Source organism: Osmia lignaria, chromosome 3 (assembly GCF_051020975.1).
Source record: "Osmia lignaria lignaria isolate PbOS001 chromosome 3, iyOsmLign1, whole genome shotgun sequence".
NCBI classification, from domain to species: Eukaryota; Metazoa; Arthropoda; class Insecta; order Hymenoptera; family Megachilidae; genus Osmia; species Osmia lignaria.
Window position 1 is genome coordinate 4,343,823 of NC_135034.1, and position 17,964 is coordinate 4,361,786.

The 17,964-nt window shown below is 41.7% G+C and overlaps 1 protein-coding gene across 1 annotated transcript in view; it reads left to right on the top strand.

The window, feature by feature from the left end:
• Nucleotides 1-617: 617 nt before the first annotated feature.
• Nucleotides 618-17,964, top strand: part of LOC117605124 (uncharacterized) — a 28,391-nt gene continuing 11,044 nt past the window's right edge. Inside the window, exon 1 of the mRNA XM_034326069.2 lies at nucleotides 618-1,002. Coding sequence (XP_034181960.2) covers nucleotides 909-1,002 — 94 coding nt within the window. The 5' untranslated portion in view covers nucleotides 618-908. The remainder of the gene's footprint in view (nucleotides 1,003-17,964) is intronic.

A 17,964-nucleotide genomic window follows, 5' to 3' on the forward strand; every position in this document is an offset into this window, starting at 1 on the left:
GAGACGGCAGAAAGAAGGAAGAAAACGTTAGAAGTGGTTCGAGATGAAACGTGCTTCGGGACAAGCAAGATACTGGATCTGGTACAAAGTTCACCAAGAGAGAGGATGCGAAGTTGAAAGAAGCGGTAAACAGAGTTTAGAACAAAGTAGAATGGACGATCAAATTGAACTTTAAGTAGAAGCGGAGGATAAAGTTCAATATCGAAGAGAAGACAAACGAGAAGAGAGAAGAACGATTAGTAATCGAACGATGATATCGATTTTAACAATGAAATTCTATCAAATTATTGAATAAATAAAGTAGGAAACGGGCGATTAAATGTCGGTGTCAAGTAAAAGTACAGAAAGAAAGAAGAAAAGGAAGAGGGTGAAAAAGATGGAGAGAGGAGAAAAGAATAAAAGAAAAGGATCGACTCGTACGTAGAAGAGGAAACGAGTAAGAGAGTATCGGAGTAATACGGACCAGTGGTCGAAGAGGAAGAAGAGGAAGAAGAAGAAGAAGAAGAAGAAGAAGAAGAAAGAAGGGAGGCAAGGTAAAAGGGAGAGAGGTGGCGACGGGGACGAGGTCTGGGTTGGGTAAGGTGAGGGCTCCTACGGGTGAGTACCACTCACTTCATTGACTCGTGCGTACGCCCGCACGTCTGTCAGTTCATCCTCACTCATTCGATCCTCTCCTCGACTGCTCTTCTAACCGCTCTTCTCCTTCGAATTCCACCGATTATATACGTCTCGTCCACGTCCTCGTCCTCGTTCAAGTTCACGCCGTTTCGTCGTGGTGCACGACCTCCGCGAGTCGAGGTCACTTCGTCGTCCAGTTCCTTTCTCGATCTACCGGTGGTTCCGGATTACCAACGCCGCGGTGTCTCGAAAGTCTTCCTTGCGGTGGCTGGAAGAGCAGGACGAACGGGATGAGCCTGGCCAGCCTGCGATGGATCCTAGTGATCCTAGTGGTTCTGCTGGATACGTCGTGGATTCGAGCCAAGCCTCAACAAATCAAGCCAGGTAAGCGCTTCCGTACATGACTTTTAACGATCATTAAAAAAAAAAAAAAAAAAAAGAAGTAGCATGAATTTCTAAGGCAGTTCCTTCCTCTCGCGACTCGTTTATTACAGTTCAGAGTTTATCGACGCGTCGATCTGTAACGATGAAAAAGTAACTCCATTGTCGACGAAGCTATCGACCGGTTTGCAAAGAAAGTTTGCGACCGTGTCGCATCGACAGATATCAGAAATGAAAGCAGCTACGCGTGTGTGTGTTTGTGTATAATTCCCACATAGTCGTGGGAGCAATCGGAGAGGCATCATTGTGCCGGATCGATCGGTGGATCGCGTCTGTTGCGCAATTCCTACGGGTCAGGATCAGGGTTAACGTACCAACGATGACGTGTAACGTTAACCGAAATTCGTTGGTGGAACGATCGATCAGCGGCTGATGATCGATCACCCACGATACCTACTCGCCGGGAATCTCGTTTTCGATTTTGATCCAGGCGTCGCCCGCCACGCAGCTGGTTAATCCATGTAAATTTATTTAAACCGATTCCATGGGTATCGCGACTGGTTCGATTCACGTGTCCGATGCAAATTACCTCGACTCTCTTCCATTCTTTTTTTCACCGAAATATTTTCTTCCCTCTTAGAAATTACTCTCCGCTTATCCGATCCTCGGTCTCGATTGAATTTTGAAAAATAAAAGAAAAAAAAAACAACTCGGGAAATCGAAAGATTTCTTTTCGTCAGTTCGTTTAGAAATTTCTATTCTCTGCTTCGAACGTTCCTACCTAATGTCGTCGTCGTCGTCGTTTTAACGTTCACCTAAGGACACCGGTGCAGTTAAGCGGTAACGGAGAGGATGTCCAAGAATAGTTGGCGCTAGGATAAGACCAGCAGCCAGTCGGAGTTTACGTACCTTAGTAGACCACGAGCTTTCGACGTTACGGCTGTTGTAAATGTCTAAGAACTTTAGTTGTTCCGCTACGAGTCGCGTTTATCCCTCTTCGGATGGAAAATTATCGTCCGCTCCCCTATGGAGTCGGACCCGCTCCAGCGTCAAACTTCCACGACTTCAGGAATAATTTCGAACAACTAACCCGTTCTAATGCGTTTCATGTTTTAATACCTTTTGAAACGCGTGTCGCTAATTAGCTGATGGATCCATTTCATTATTTCAATTTTCTCTCGAAACGTTAATCGATCAAAGCTTCTCCGACACTCGCGATTTTCAAACGTTCGAGCTATCTCGCAGCAGTTCCTTGAACCCTAAGAAATGCAACGTCAGACTGTTCGACGAGTACCATTGTGTTGCACAATCTATGCGTGCCATCTGTTCCTATGGATATTGTTCGGAAAGTACAAAAACCTTTACCTGCTTTCTGATTGAACACTTCCGCCTCGACCAGTCTAAATACTACTGGCTCCCTTAATTTAACCCTTCGAACGACGAACCGTGGAGAAACGCGTACATCGAAAGGGGTTCGTTATGAATGAAAATCACGGAGACACGTTCTTCGTCCTTCAAAACTGTGCTTTTTGCTCGTGAAGGCGTGACGAGCGAAATTCGTTGCCTCTTCCTCGTCCGGCATCCATTATCCGTTCAGATCGGTACACTTGTTGTTTTTCACGAAATTTCATGGCGGTGGCGGGATCGGCTAAGTGATTCTACCTTTTGGTAGAGCAATTCGATCGGCTCGTGGCGAATGAATCTTACATGCTACGTCCAAGTCAGGCGAGCTCTACATCATTTCAGCTGGAAAACTGTACCCGATCTCCTTGGTCCCCCTCCAAACGATCCGGTGCCAACTGGATATTCTTTGCAACCACCGACGATATGGAACTGTTCCAGGATATCGGAAGAGTAGCCTATGCAGCCGAACATCTGGTCACGAGATACACTCGAATATAAGATCCTTTGAATATGATTAATATTCGGCAGCACTCTATCTATTCACGGTTCATTACCTTTCAGTATCAATCGCGACACGGCGAGTTGAAAAGTTTCCAGGTGTCAGCAGATGTTTCGCAGATTCCAATTAGCTTATCTGCTAACCGTTTCTCGATGGAACTGTTTAAAAGGCGCCAGCTTGGTAACGTTTTCACGCTCGCAGGATAAACTTGAAAAGTTCGTCGCTTACAGGGAACTTCTTCCGTACCCCGTTCACTGAATTCTCCAACTTGCGTGGCACGGAGGACAGAGATTATATCTAAAGTTGAGAAATCAATTTTCCAGAGAACTCGGTCAATTATCGTTGGAAATGTTACACGGGACACGGGCTGTTTATGTTATCGATCGAATCGTTAATTCAATTTTCTTCGAGTTTCGTAAAAAGTTCCATACGAATTTTCTTGCACGGGGAACGGAGAACGTAAAGGTCAGCAATCGATGTCGAAAACGAGCTTCCCGGGTTTAATTAACGCGATCGTGAGAGAGTCCTCGTTACGTTTCTTCGTTCTGATAGAGCTACTTCTGCTCGTAATGCAACCGTTGCCCGCCTCGACGCTTCTTGCGTCCCGACGCTGCTCCGAGTCCGACCAATCGCATAATGAAACGTGTACGACCAAACTTTCCGAAGCGTTTCAACCCACTCGACCTGGCATATCGTGTAACAATTTTGAAAACACCTCATTCACATGTATATCTATATTTAATAAAAAATTGAACAAATCAATGCTCCATCGTTACTTATTATTCACCTACATTTCACTCGCGTCTCATGCGAAAGTCAGCACCCATGAGAATCAGGAAGACGCGAAGTAGGGATAATAACGGCCTTGGTCATTTTGCAGCCGGGCAATTAATATACTTTTGAATGCACGAGGCCGTGTTTAAATACGCGTAACGATATTCTTTTCACTTTCCGCAGCCGTGATGACCGGCTTTGATATCCGTATCAACCGAAAGGGGGAATGGAAATGTTCATTTTCATAAAAGAAAAGTGGCATGGCCGGTTTACCCAGGTGTACGAGTGAAATATTAAATCGACGAGACGAGTTTAAGTCCCTTCGGGACCGTGTTCGATTTCATTCATGGCAGATTAAGTTTTAATCAAACGCACAGCGTGGATTCTGTCATATTGCCAGCTTTTCGTCAGTTTCCATGTTGCTTGATCGTTAACTCGACCAACCAGAATCGAGTCCTTGGAACTTTGCGAAACGAAGCAAATCGTTTATTAATTGAGATCGATAACGTCTTAAGTGGTGCAGCCTCGCGTAAGAAACTTGGTCTCGTCAAAGGAACGATATTAGGACGAAGTTGCATAGAAAATGAAGTATTTTGCCGTTACAAGGGGTGAAATTCGAAATCAATTAAATCGAGTCTCTCTATCGGGCGGAAAATAGTTGACGAAAGTTGCGTCGCTAGACAAGGTAACGAGAAGGCAAGTGCAAAGTCCCTGGCAAGAGAAAAGCTGCGATCGTGATAAAAAGAGGGTACCGAGGAAATCGGCGAGTCACTCGACCAGCCTGGCGGTAGGTCGACGATTTCCTCGTGTGCCGCGGACACCCGGTATGCGACTACCTACGTCCAGGCTAATTACCCGTACCGAGAACACATAATAATGGTAGCTAGTGGAGGGCCGGCTTGGAAAAACTAGTACAAAGTATCCGTCGTCGTGTTTCACTGTCCACGGCGGAGCTACTCGCGGAGTCGTGAATGAGCTCGGTTCTTGTCCTCGTCTGACTAAATGCCAGCCCATGTCTTGTCCACTTGGCATAGGCGTCGATCCACTCGCATTGTTTCCGACCAAGGATCTTGAATCCAGATTCCACGTTCGATACCAATATTTTCATTGTCTCTAACCGAATCGACCGTGACACGACACGTTTGATACGCCGAAAATGCCGGACGAATACGAATTTAACGATTCGTATAAAGCTTTGATCATGTTAATTGTGCGCGATTAAATGGCGGGGTCGAGCATGGTATCGCGTCACGTTAGGCGTTTCGTTGCTGAAAATTAATTTAGGCCGAGGCAGCTCGATTGCCCGGCCGGAATACATTTAATTATTAATTAGCTGGCATCGTGACGGCCGCTGGCATCACGATAATTAATATAATAATTAATATACGGGACATATTACAAATTTAGTGATTCGTATAACCGGATAATAGCGCGACCGTGTTTGTTTCAATTTGACAATCCCGTTTCAAATAGAATTATCTAACGAAGATTAGAGACTGTAAAAATGTTAAAGAATTTTTCTACTCCTTTTCTCGAAACAGGACAAACATTGTCGTACATCAAGAAAGAACGAACTCTGGTTTAATTGATTCGCCGACTGATTCGTCCGCTCGTCTGACGGAATGTTAATCGCGCGTGTCGGCTCGATCGAGACGAGCGGATTATAAATAGTCTGAATACGTTTACGTCGGACATTCTCTGATCGAATGTAAACAACCAGGTCGTCTTTAGCATACGCATGCAAGCACCGAACTAATTGGACCGGCTCGTTGAACCATATCCCGACGAACGGAGCGGGATTCACGCGGAAACGAGACACAGAAGCGGACAGAAAAACGGTCCGTTTCACGATACGCTTACGTATCGACAGTCCGAACAGGTCCGAGCGATTTCACGTTTAACCACGCGCTACACGCACCTCCCATTTCCATACGACTCGTTCCGATTTCTTTCGAATCGCTTACGTCTCTTCGGATCGTAGGGAACGCGTCAGATTCGAAGAATTTTCAATCGTACGCTGCTCCAAATTCGACGCAACAACTTTTAAAAGCTTAATAAATAAGAACACTGGATAGAATAATTATTCTCATTTTTCATCGAGAAGGGCTTTTCCTTGACCCAGAGGAGAAAATATTTTCATCTAACCTCGATTGTTATCTTGTTTGATGTTGAAACATCAAACGAGAAGATATTCTTATTAGTCTTCAAGTGGCATCGTTGTCGAGCAAAGGGAAACGCTTTTCCTTTTTGTTTCCTCAAGGCGGTCCTTCGAGGTTGACTGATTTAAAAATCCGGCCAACGTAATTGTTACGCCGAGAGTTTCTTCGCGGCTGTAAAGAGTTCGTTAAGAGTCAGCAGCATTTACCAGAGGATTTGTTTCGCGTTTAATTGCCAGCGACTCTTTGGCTCGTCAAGGGGCTGATTTAATTCGGCAGATTCTTTGAGAATTAGTCGGTCGCGAAAGGGAGTCTTTGTCCGAGGACGGTCTACTGTTTAAACAAGGATTCATAAACGATGCTGTTGGTTTTGAAAAGAATTTCTCTTATCCTCGAAAGATTTCGTTTGCGAAATTATCAAAAGGATAATTCGAATAAAATGATGAAATTTCCAGAGGATAAGCAGCTGAGAACTTTCAAACGGAGTTTCGAAGATAGAATGAAGTCATAACCGTTACCGGTCGTCGTAAAATTGCACACACGCGAGAGGGTAGTCGGCGCGCAACATGCGAACAACTTTTCTCGTCGGAAGTTAACTAGGTGTTAATTTGGTATTCACGAAACGTTGCTTACCGAACGAACCTCGGTATGAAGGATTCCCCTGCACCTACTCGCGATCGTTCTTGCGATCCTCCGTTCTGGAATCCACTTTTCCAAGTAATTTCGTTAATTATTCTACATAATTAGGGATCGGTTTCGGTGAATATCGCATAATATAACGTAACTGTCGATCGATCGATCGATTCACGTGCTCGTTCGTGAGTGGAATTCTTGCTTGCTCGGCGGTAAGGTGGTTACACACTTGGTGAATAGTCACGAGAGATGTCCACCGTACGGCGGTCGTATAATTTCAAAGACCTTAAGGCTGACCTGAGTCAACAAGAACGAACGGCAACGAACGTGAGAAGCGTAGGGCGGCGTGTGGACACAGGGACGCGACACGCTTGAAATATTTCGCGATGATCCGCCGTTGATTCTTCCGCAAGATTTTTCGCCAGGATCGATCCGATACTTCTTCAAGGCAATTTCGATGATAATTGCCGGTTATGTCCTTGTCGAAACACTCCTGTATCGTTCGACACGTGGAACAATCAGAAATGGGGAATTAATAATTATGCTTCTATTAACATAGATGGATCTACAGATTGCCCATAAGTTCGTGCCGTTTTTTGAACGGTTCCATATGTTAATGTCTTTAAATGTGAATAAATTGTTGTTTTTGGTATTTCTAGAATATTTGACATCTCATGAACTGATAAATTAAGCGATTTCTCTACAAGATCTTGAATTTTGAAAGAACGTTCCTCATCTTCTAAACAAAAATTCTCATCTTTAAAACTTGTAAACCATTTTCTACAGTTACGAGATGAAAGAGCAGTTTCTCCACAAACAACACATATATTGTTTGTCGCAATTGTTACCGAACTTCCTTTTCGAAATTCATATAACATTAGATGTCGGAAATGAATACGAATTTCACTCATCATTTTTAACTGTTAAAAATCAATGCGTTCACTATTTCACGATCCCATACCCACGAAAATCTCTTTTAGACTGCCCTAAAACAAATAAACCGAAGTGCATTGGTTTCTTATCGCCTTGTGTTTATAAATCGAGGCGTGAAATGTATACATACAAAACTCGGCACGAAGTTATGGGATGACCTAATAGTATGCTTCTTTTTCACAGTTATTAGATAATAAGAAAGGCAATCAGAGTGACGCTATCTGAATCCATAAAAAACGATCTGGAATGAAAAGAGTGTTCTGGCAATCGTGCAAAAGAGAGTCACAGTTCGAAGCTGGCGAAACGCTGTATGACTTTGAGCAGCACTTTGAAAAACTGAGAAAGTTCCGAGGAGAAACTCTAATACCCTTCCAGTCCCCTGGAAATATTTTTCTTATAATTACCCTCGCTAATGAACGCAGGGGAGCGTTTTTGCCGGCGCGTCGTCCGGACGCGCAAGTGCTGAGACGAGCATTTCTTTTTTTCTATTTAACGAAATGAAAATCGTCAAGGGGACGCGAAATTAATTCGATATCAGTAGGGTGGCGAAAACGGGTCACGAGAGTCGTAACAGGAAACGACAACTCATTACGACTCGCCCGTTTTATTTAACCCTCTCTTAAAGTTCCTCCGAGCAAGTGGGAAGTTTAATCCTCGGCTAGATCGGGGCAGGCTGTAAATTCGATTCGAGCACGACGATTTCTCTTCAACAACAAATCACCACCATCTTTTGAATTATCACAACGGAAGGTGGCTATAATTTTCCGGCTACCGTGGATGGGACTCGCGAGGGCAAACTTCCTTCCTCCCGGTTTAACTTACCCTCCAGAGCACATCTCTCTATGCACTTTATCGATAACGAATGATAGTCGATTGAAATTGTACTTTCGTCCTTAATGTTTCCTCTTTCTGGAGGAACTTCTTATTGCCGATGGACTCGAGTTAAATACCGATACGAAATCAGGAGTACGTGACGGAAAGATGATTATAAGAATAATTTCATTCAATTTAATCCAGCTTACGGGCGATGCAATTTTCCTCCAAGTTCCGGATGATCTTCTATTTTGGTTTCACGCTCACGTTCAGCTATCCAGGTTTTCCCCGGTATCCCGAGGGTTCACCGACCCTGTTCCCGATGCACATTCAGCCTGGAAGGGAAACCGTTCGGCTCGTTCGTCGAGCGATAACCGCGCGAATTGAATCGCGTTGGTGGTCGCGACAACCATAAAACGCCTAATTATTCGCGTCATGAATTATTCAACTTACAAATCGGTCAGTTGTCTAGCTGGGTCGAAGGTAGCCACGGGTTCAACGTGCTCTGACAGTATTACAGTGATTCGGAGCAGTCGTAACGTTAAAAACGTCGGGCCAGACAGGCGGTCTCCACGAATCATTAAAACATTTCATTTCGAGTCAAAGGGAGCCACGATAAAATTGTATTGCCAGCTTGTAGAAAGAGACTGATAGAAAATATTTGAAACGTCCGTGGAGAACCGAGAAAAATTCTCATCGAATTTCTAATATTTCAAAGCTTCACGGTTCTCGCGACTGCGCTCGTATTCACTCGATTCGATCTTACTGCCAAACACGGCCTCGAATATTTCCTGGCTCGTTTCTCCTCGGATTCGTCTCGTAGGACAGGCAAATCGGCCAAAAATCTGCGAAACGACCGGCCACGCGGTTTAGTCCGAAGGACGTCCAGACCAGAAGAAAGTTGATGTTCGTCAGCTCGGTCCGTTAAACCAGCTTCGCTAAAATTAACGCGCGCTTTTCACCTATTTCCATCCTTCTTCATCCACCATGTTTCTGTCGTTCTTCCCTCCCTCTGTTCCTTTTTAATGAAACGAATACGTCATACGTCGGGGTACCTGTCCGAGTGACAGCAGAGAACGTGTCGTAAAATCAGGAACAAAAATGTATCGTGTTAGGCAGACGTTGACACGTACCGGTGCAAAGATGAAAATATGGTACGGAACGTTATTGACACGGGGAACAGTGAAGCTATATACGAGCTGGCTGCTTCCAGCCACGTCCATTCATACCGTTTCACTTTGTTTTTCGCCGGAAAAAAATTTTTTTTTTCCCCCGAACCTGTCGTACGATGCTTTTAACGTAAACCAGTCGAACGATCCTTCAAGGAAATGTCTCGAACTCCGCCGTTGTTAATTCATTGATTTTCCTGAATATCATGAATTTTATTTCGTGCCAGAACCACGTGTAATTGTCTTTTGAAATATTCATCTACGATCGCGGAAACTTTTTATTTATACAATTACATAACATCGGTCTCGATCTATTCATTCATGAATCTTCAAAGTTCTCATAGTATTTCCGTTATTTCTCATATTATTTTCGCGATACTGTATCCCGTCTCTTATGTCATAAAACTGTATCAAAGATCTACAGATATTCTATTATTTATAAAAATATAATTTCAAAATTATACAACTTGTAGAAGAGAAAAATATTCGAAGTCATCTTCTTTATTCTTTCTCTTAGTCCCTGTAACAGTTATGTTCTTGGAAAGGAGCAGCAAAGAGAACCGGAAATCAGTCGTCGGTCCCGTTTGAGTAGCGATGATAAAATTTCGCCAGAGTTCCCCGCAATGTCCGGCGTTAGTTTTGCGGCGATTCACGGAAAACGATTATTTGATCGATTAATTTACGTGGATGTTCGTTGGTCGAGGATCCATTCAGAGGCGCGTTAGCATCGACACGCACACCATCCTGGCTATCGTCCAGGTGTGCAGGTGAAGCCGATGCCGCTGGGTCACTCATTTATCATTGCATAAGATTCAGAACCTGTTCCGGTCCATTCATCGCCGGTTTCTCGTATATACCTTCGAAAGTGACTCGTGGGACGGGCTACGAAAGGTGTAGCCTCGTACGTGTTCAGTGGCGTAGAATTCATCTTTCGAAATTTTATTTTTCCTATCGTTTGTTCCTCGTTTCTCTATCCTCTATTTGTTTTAAATAATATAATTGCAGTTATTGCAGTGAAATTTTATTAATAAAATTTTGGCAAAACAGAAGAAATTTTCCTAGAAAAAATATTTCGTAATACTGCGGGTGTGCATTGGTTTATGGGAAAACTATGGTAATCATGGTGGTTGCTGCTTGAGTTAGGTGTTTGGCAACCGCGAAACCGACGCTTTTAGATGGGCAACGATCCGCAGTCATCGGCTCGAATTAACCTGTAACGGGCTGTATTAAGCAAGATTCCCGAAATCTGCTGGAAATCAAACCGATCGTTTGGTATTTTATTACTACAACTAATCGCGCATGTATTGTGTAATTACCAGCGCATAATCTCTTCTGCAAAACATCTTTGATAAATTCTTTCATAATAGATCATTAGCTGGGAATATTCCTTCCATAGGAAATTGATAATTAGAGAAAGGAACGCGTAATCCTAGAATTCTTCAGATCCCGGAAGAATTAATTACTCGTTCTCGGTTATAACAACTAATAATCCTGACTTCATTACTCTGCAACGAATAATCGCTTATTTACGAAAAGCGTGAAACATGAAACAATGGTGGAGAATGGAAGGATGACGATGGCGCAATGAAATTTTCAGGGAACCGTTTAAAAATACACAGCGACACAGTTGCACATCGGTATCCCTTATTAATTCGATATTAGTAACGGGTTACTCGTCGCTAATTAAAATTCCATTAGCGCTAATTGAGTTCACCAAAGATCAATCGACGATTAAAGCTTTACGGTTTGTATCAGAAAACAAATTACTTGGTGATCGAGTTAAGAAGTTAGCGAAGAAACAGGAAACCAATCGGCGCTCGATTGAATTTAAGAACTGCTTGGCTAAAGCTATTCTTAAAACAAAGCGAAGAAAATAAATTGAATTGTTTATACATTTTTGTTCTCAAATACTGTAATGCATCGAAATATAATGTAAAATGTATATGATTTTGCTGGGAGGAATTTGCCAGGGAAGATAAAAGGAAATAATAGTGAATATATAAAGAATGATAAAATTTCTTTCACAATGGAGAATCGTAAGGCGAAACGCGATCGTACGGACGCTTTAATTCGCGAAATCGACGATATTGTCTCGTGCACCTGGATAGTTTCGATTCGAGCTCCGACAATCGTTTCTCCCGTCCCCTTCGGCGGAATAAAAAACGAAATATCGTTACGAATCTTTATCCCCTGGTCTGTAACAAAGGCACGGCTTCAACGAACGCCATCGTCACTCGGATCTGGGGTAAAACGTTTCGAAATTCATTTTTATCACTCTATCAATCAGTCAGGAATTTCCATGTCCTTCGTTCCTCGAGAATCTATCATTATTTTTCTGAGCTCTTCAACTGTTATATATTTTTATGATGAGAATGAATAATTAAAAAAATTTCCTTAGAAATTACACTAGTGGAAATAATTCAAGACACTTAAATTTTTACTAAATTTTGCATTTATTTAAATTATTTAATATATAATCATTTATATTTTATATTTTATATTCTAATCATTGTTTTCTAATTTTAGGGCGTTGCTTATATAAATAAAATCAGTAAAAAGACCATTTACAGCCATACCTTTAATAATAAAAATTACAATTTCAACATATCAAAGGAGGTAGAAAAAAATTAATATTTCGTTGGATATCCTTTCATCCTGTGATTGGCTATTTCACATCATGCGACATTTCGTGTTGCCAGGCGAAAAAACAAAAATAACAACACAGTTTAGATTTTTTCAATTAAAATTTTAAAACATTTACAAAGCAAATCATGTGAAAATATTAAGTATAAACATTATAGATTATAATAAAAATATTACTGTATCAATTTAGCATAGCAGAATACACATTTTCTACACAAATATGAAATAAATAATATTTTTGTTCAGTGTCCAGAATTAATTCCACCATTGTATAATGAAAGAAAAAATTCTAACTACATTGCACAGATAAATTAAAGTTTAATCCTTGTTACTTTTTCTTTCCTCGTTGGTTTTAAACCTATTTTCTGCTTATCCGTCGAGTTACATCGGATATTCGTATAATCTCTATCGTAGATTCGTTTTCAGAAGTTTGTCCCGGGGCGCAAAATCAATTATCCGATTTTCTCGGGGAGCGTTTTCGCCATTTCATCGGAATTAATAATTCCCCGACGCGATCGCAAGGAGGAACGAGCTCTTTTAATAGGTTTCACCGGCTAGAATACATAAATCCTCGTATCCATCGGTGATATCTACGCCTGCAGCGTGCTCTCCCTTTAATCGGAAATACCATCGATTCCAAGAACATCGCGACGAACGATTATCGAACTCCAAGCGTTTCTCGAAACCGATAACACCTTCGATTTCCTTAATTCTTCTCGCGACACCGTTCGCGCGAATATCGGGGAAAAAATTCGATATTCCATCTCTCCGTTCCAATTTTTCTTTCTTTTTTTCTTCCACGGCCGAGGTGATAATCACTTTGGACGGGTCGATTAACGCGGGTAGTGTTTTTTGATGAAAAATATTTTCCTCGGATAAGATTGAAAATTAAATTGAAACTTTCAACCGTACACGTTGCGTTAACGAAGAGCAAATTGTGTCCGAGGTGAGTTAAATTATAATCGAATAGTTTCGATCACAATTGTTCAAGTTAAAGTTTCCTAGCAAATTCCAACACATGGCAGAGTTGATGTTCACTGTAACCGAAACTCACAAAGTTCATTACAACTCTCCTGTTACAGCATTATCCTTCATGTCTCACGAAACTTATCACATGATCCCAGCTTCAATTAACCTATGCAACATTAATTTATCATAAGAGCACCGGTACTCCGCGTGAATGGCTCTCCACCTGTAAATTGCTCACGGTTCCCGCAAAATATAGGTTGCATCTCGAATAGTTAGAGGAATGCTTTTCTATTCGCGACAGCAATGAATCTTTAACGCTAGATCATATAAGCAAACGAAGAAAGAAGAATAAATTAATTCTAAAATTCAAATAGAAGTCAATAAACAAATGACGATGGTTTGAGAATCTTAAATTCTCCAAGAACTTTCAATTTCCTCGAGTGGAATATCGCTACCAAATCTTTGATCCTTTGACCGCATCCTGCTGTCCAGTTCGAACCTGAAAATTCAAATAGAAGTCAATAAACAAATGACGATGGTTTGAGAATCTTAAATTCTCCAAGAACTTTCAATTTCCTCGAGTGGAATATCGCTACCAAATCTTTGATCCTTTGACCGCATCCTGCTGTCCAGTTCGAACCTGAAAGCGGTCCCGTTATCCTTACACCCTGAGACTCGTATTTATCTGGTTTGATTAAGGACGCGTCATCGTTGCCACAACACGATTTGTCAGTGCCTGGTTCGCGTTTGAACCCGATGTACTTTCCCAGAATCAGTTTCTCCGCCAGATTCTGCATCGTTTGTTAACGAAATCTTCGTTTATTTCGAGAGAATTTTTGTAATCGTTTTAGCGTTTTAGTAATTAACGTTTGAAGCTGGCACCGGCGTTAATTCCAACATGAATTTTAGCAAGCCGACAGAGAGAGAGGGGGAATATTAACGAGGAGAATATTGGCACTAGTTCGAAATTTACTGGTAATATCGAGTAAATGGAAAATAGAGATACCGGGAGTATCAAATATACCCGCCAGTTCTAATACGAAATGATTAAACTATTAAACATCGATCACGAGCACGTTGCTGTCAATATTTTCCGAAAGAAACTCATTTATCCTAATACCTCGTCTACGTGGATATCTGATCCTGGTTATTCGAATTAATCGTTGCAGTGATCGTTAATTGGGAATTAACTCGTGAGAAATGTCATGCACTATAAACTATGTAATTATTAATATTAATACCCTGGAAACGTAATAAGCAGCCACGATGCGTTTTAGAATAAAAAAGAATGTTATTGTCTCTCTATCATGGTACGAATTCTCAGCTGCTCGATTATGATACTAATTATACGGAATAATATTGCATTGTCTTGCGTTACGCAATGAAGCACCGCTAGACGCATCCGAGAGCTTACGTTGCACCGCTAATTTATGGATCAATTTCGAATACAATATCGCCGTTTCCGGTACACGCATTGTTCAGGGTTACCATCGCAAGCGACAATTATGGAACGAGAATCTTTAACGTCGAACTTGATATACGATGTCCAATACATTTCTCTACCCATCTCTCTCTCACCAATATTTTGTTTCTCCTGTCCCATATTTTAACGTCAATTTTCATCGCGCAAAAGTGGTGGTTATTGTAGAATTCTGGTGGGTTATTTTGTTAATTTTTATTTCAATGAAAAATTTAATATCTTTCCATTAATTCCTTTGCACTCTTCGGTTTAAATTGCTTCGAAATGAATATCGAAAAATTTCAGAATTCTTTAATCGAATATTCTATTTATTATTCTACATTTTCGTTTTATTTTTTTTTTTTAAATGTAGAATCTACCAGTTACCTGGCATTCTGGATAAATGAAGAAGATCCGACTTATCAACTTCTACATTGAAACAGACAAAGTTTTATTAAGTTTTTTAATGTGGAATTAAACTGAAATCGTACAAAGTTTCCTGCAAGTAACAGATCCAACATTACGAAACTAATTCAACATCGGTTTAACAGGTGGATACCCAGCGGACCGCATTTATTTCCAATGATTTTCGAACGTGCATAATGTTATCGCGTCCACTTTCGCGTGATAAAACTTGCCACGATAACGTTATAATCGCGGTTCGGAAATTTGTTAACGAACAACAAACTCGCCTCGTATCGGAACCGGTTGGCAAAACCGATACTTCCGGTCGGAATATATTGATGAATTTCGATTTCCGTTTATCGGTTAGCACTGCAAAACTATGGAAAAAATAAATTCAACTTCGAACATCCTGTTGCAACCGATAATTCAAATAATTTTCATTAATTCTACAATTACTCTGAAGAAAAATTCATAGCCACGGTTCCGATTCTGACCGGAAGTTCACCACATCGGCGACTTGACTCGAAGAATTTGCTGGCAGGAAATTAAAGAACGACGTGATTCGTTCTATTCCGATGAAATATAACCGGACGAAAGGGCAGAGGAGGAGAAGGAAAAAAGTTCCATCGTCGCGATGGATCGAGCAGATTGACCAATCCGCTAGTGAATCCGCGAGGATCTCTCGCGCGGCTGCGACGCGCTGATAAATCGAATTTCAGTTGATAAATCAGCCGCGACGCGACGATAAATTCGTGCAGCTTTGCTGGACGTATCGCGAGGAAATATCGCGTGATCGCGTCCGATTAATAATCGACCGATCGAGCTCCTTTGGCCGCCATGTTTTAATTAAAAGTGCGAGCACCTTCGCGCTGTGTCTCGCGATCAACACCCGGTGCCATCGGCTCTTTTGTCGATTAAAATTTGAAGGAAATCGGTGCTGCCTCTACGATTTACCTATTCGTCGATTACATTCGCGATATTTAATTTAATTGTAATTAAAAGTACTATTTTTCATTAACGAGTTAAAACGAAGCAGAGTAATTAGAATGGAACTAATACGAACGTCGTGGAATGCGATTGAAATAAATTTGTCGTATCATGGCTCCTTTAAAGTGAACAAAGAAATCGAGATACATGGGATACTGAAGTATCATCGCGGTCTCTACAGAATTACTTTGTTACGTAAATGGTTCGAGGTTTCAACAACGAAGAGTGGCCTCTTTAAACTTAACGTAATAAAGCTTTGCCATCGAGTTTACCAATATCCTGTTCTTTGACGGTGTTCCTCAAAGGAACGAAGTCTGTAGCGGTTCTTCTCGGTGCAAGGAAGTAGCTTTCCTTACTGAAGAAAAAAACACTTTCTGCGAGAGAAAAAAAAGAAGGGAGAAAAAGAAAGAAAGGAAGAGGAATTTTTGTTAGAAGAAAGTTGTCCTTTTTCCTCATTCCATAGAAAAAGGAATTTTTACAGGATAGCAATCTTTACCCTCACCGAAAAAAAAAAAGAAATATGTTGTTTAACCAGAGATGCTTCTTGAATGCCTGAAGGCAGCTTCCACTAACCCAGACAAGCTAAGGATGAAGAAAGAAAAATATGCAGAAAATATGAAAGTGCTCGTTCAAATTGTTATTACTTCCTTCACGATCGTTCCCTTCAAACAATAGATGGCTATTTATTTTCTCTAACGTCGTCTAAGCTCGAGGGTACCATTCAAGAGAGAACCTTAAACTTTTCTCATACGGAGCTGTATATACAATAATTCTAATAAAATAAAAATTGACAAAGCCAGCTAAAAGGTGAAGAGTATATCGAGTGACACTTTCCGAAGATACAGCTTATTCTTGGAAAGTTCAAGCACTCCGAACTGTAAGAAGCATGGCCTGTGAAAACCTCAGAAATCCTATTCTTGCCAGCTCTCGCCCAAGTATCGATTTCTAGACCCTTTAACGCTCTAAGGTTCCAGTTTGTTAAGTAGCTTATCGAAGAGTTTACTAACAAGCCAAGGATTCTGACTTCCTTCCTTCTTTCAAGTTCAGAAAATGTAATTGACCCCAATCAGTTCTCGATAGAACAGAAACAAACGATGCAACAGAATTTTATTTCCAATTCCCCGAAAGTTCACTCGATCGAATAAATAAGAAGAGTGATTATTAACTTTTCCATTTCGTTCGGAACACTGCCTCCAATTATCCATCGATCCGAACGAACCACGAAGAAACAAAACTTGGTCGACCAGCATGATGCATATCCCACCCCCTCGAGAGGGGCAGTGGTCAAGGCACAAAGGGTGAATTCGCTGTGTAGCCGTTCGATAGCGATTCGCCAGTCGGTGAATTACAAGTTGGAGATGGTAAACTCGATCGAGGCTGGCGACAAAAGCCTTGACTCTGCCAATTAGAAAGGGGTAATCAACCCTGAGAGTTCGGCTGTTGTCCGTCGTCGTCTGGCACCGGATCATCGGGATCGGCCTTGAGAGTCACTGCTATCGCACGATGCACGCACCGCAAATTGCAACGGTGCAACGCGTGCATTCGAGCGGCTTCGTGTGCATACGGAGGTATGAATGAAGCGAACTCTGCCCACGTTCGAGCCGACCCTTTCCCCCTTTCTCTTCCAACCTGTCTGCCTGTCTGCCTGTTGCCTTTCAGTTCCCTCTGGCTATCACGCTCTTCCCGTTTCGTTCAACCTTTCTCCTTCCACGAACAACACCTCCCACTCGATTCGGTCTCAACCTTGCCCGTTCCTGAACAAACGGCATAACCGTGCAACGTGCAACGTAATGTTGCACACGCGAACGGGTAACCAAGGCTGCTCCCTACTCACGAGGGTCACGCTTTGTCTCGGGTACAAGGTGACGGTCGCGACGATCCGACACCGATAGGGATTTCCTTCAGGATTCGTTGGCACCGTGTGACTTTTCGATCCTTCGGATTTTCAGCAATCGCCAGAAGGTCGATTCATAATTTACAGGAGTATCAGAATTTGATAAGTCATAAATTCGTGGGCGTAAAATTTAAATTGCATACAAGATGGTAATGCATTTGGCAATCTTCAAATTCTTCCAATATGTTATAAAATATACGTCCTGTTTGATCGTAAGATCCCGTGCC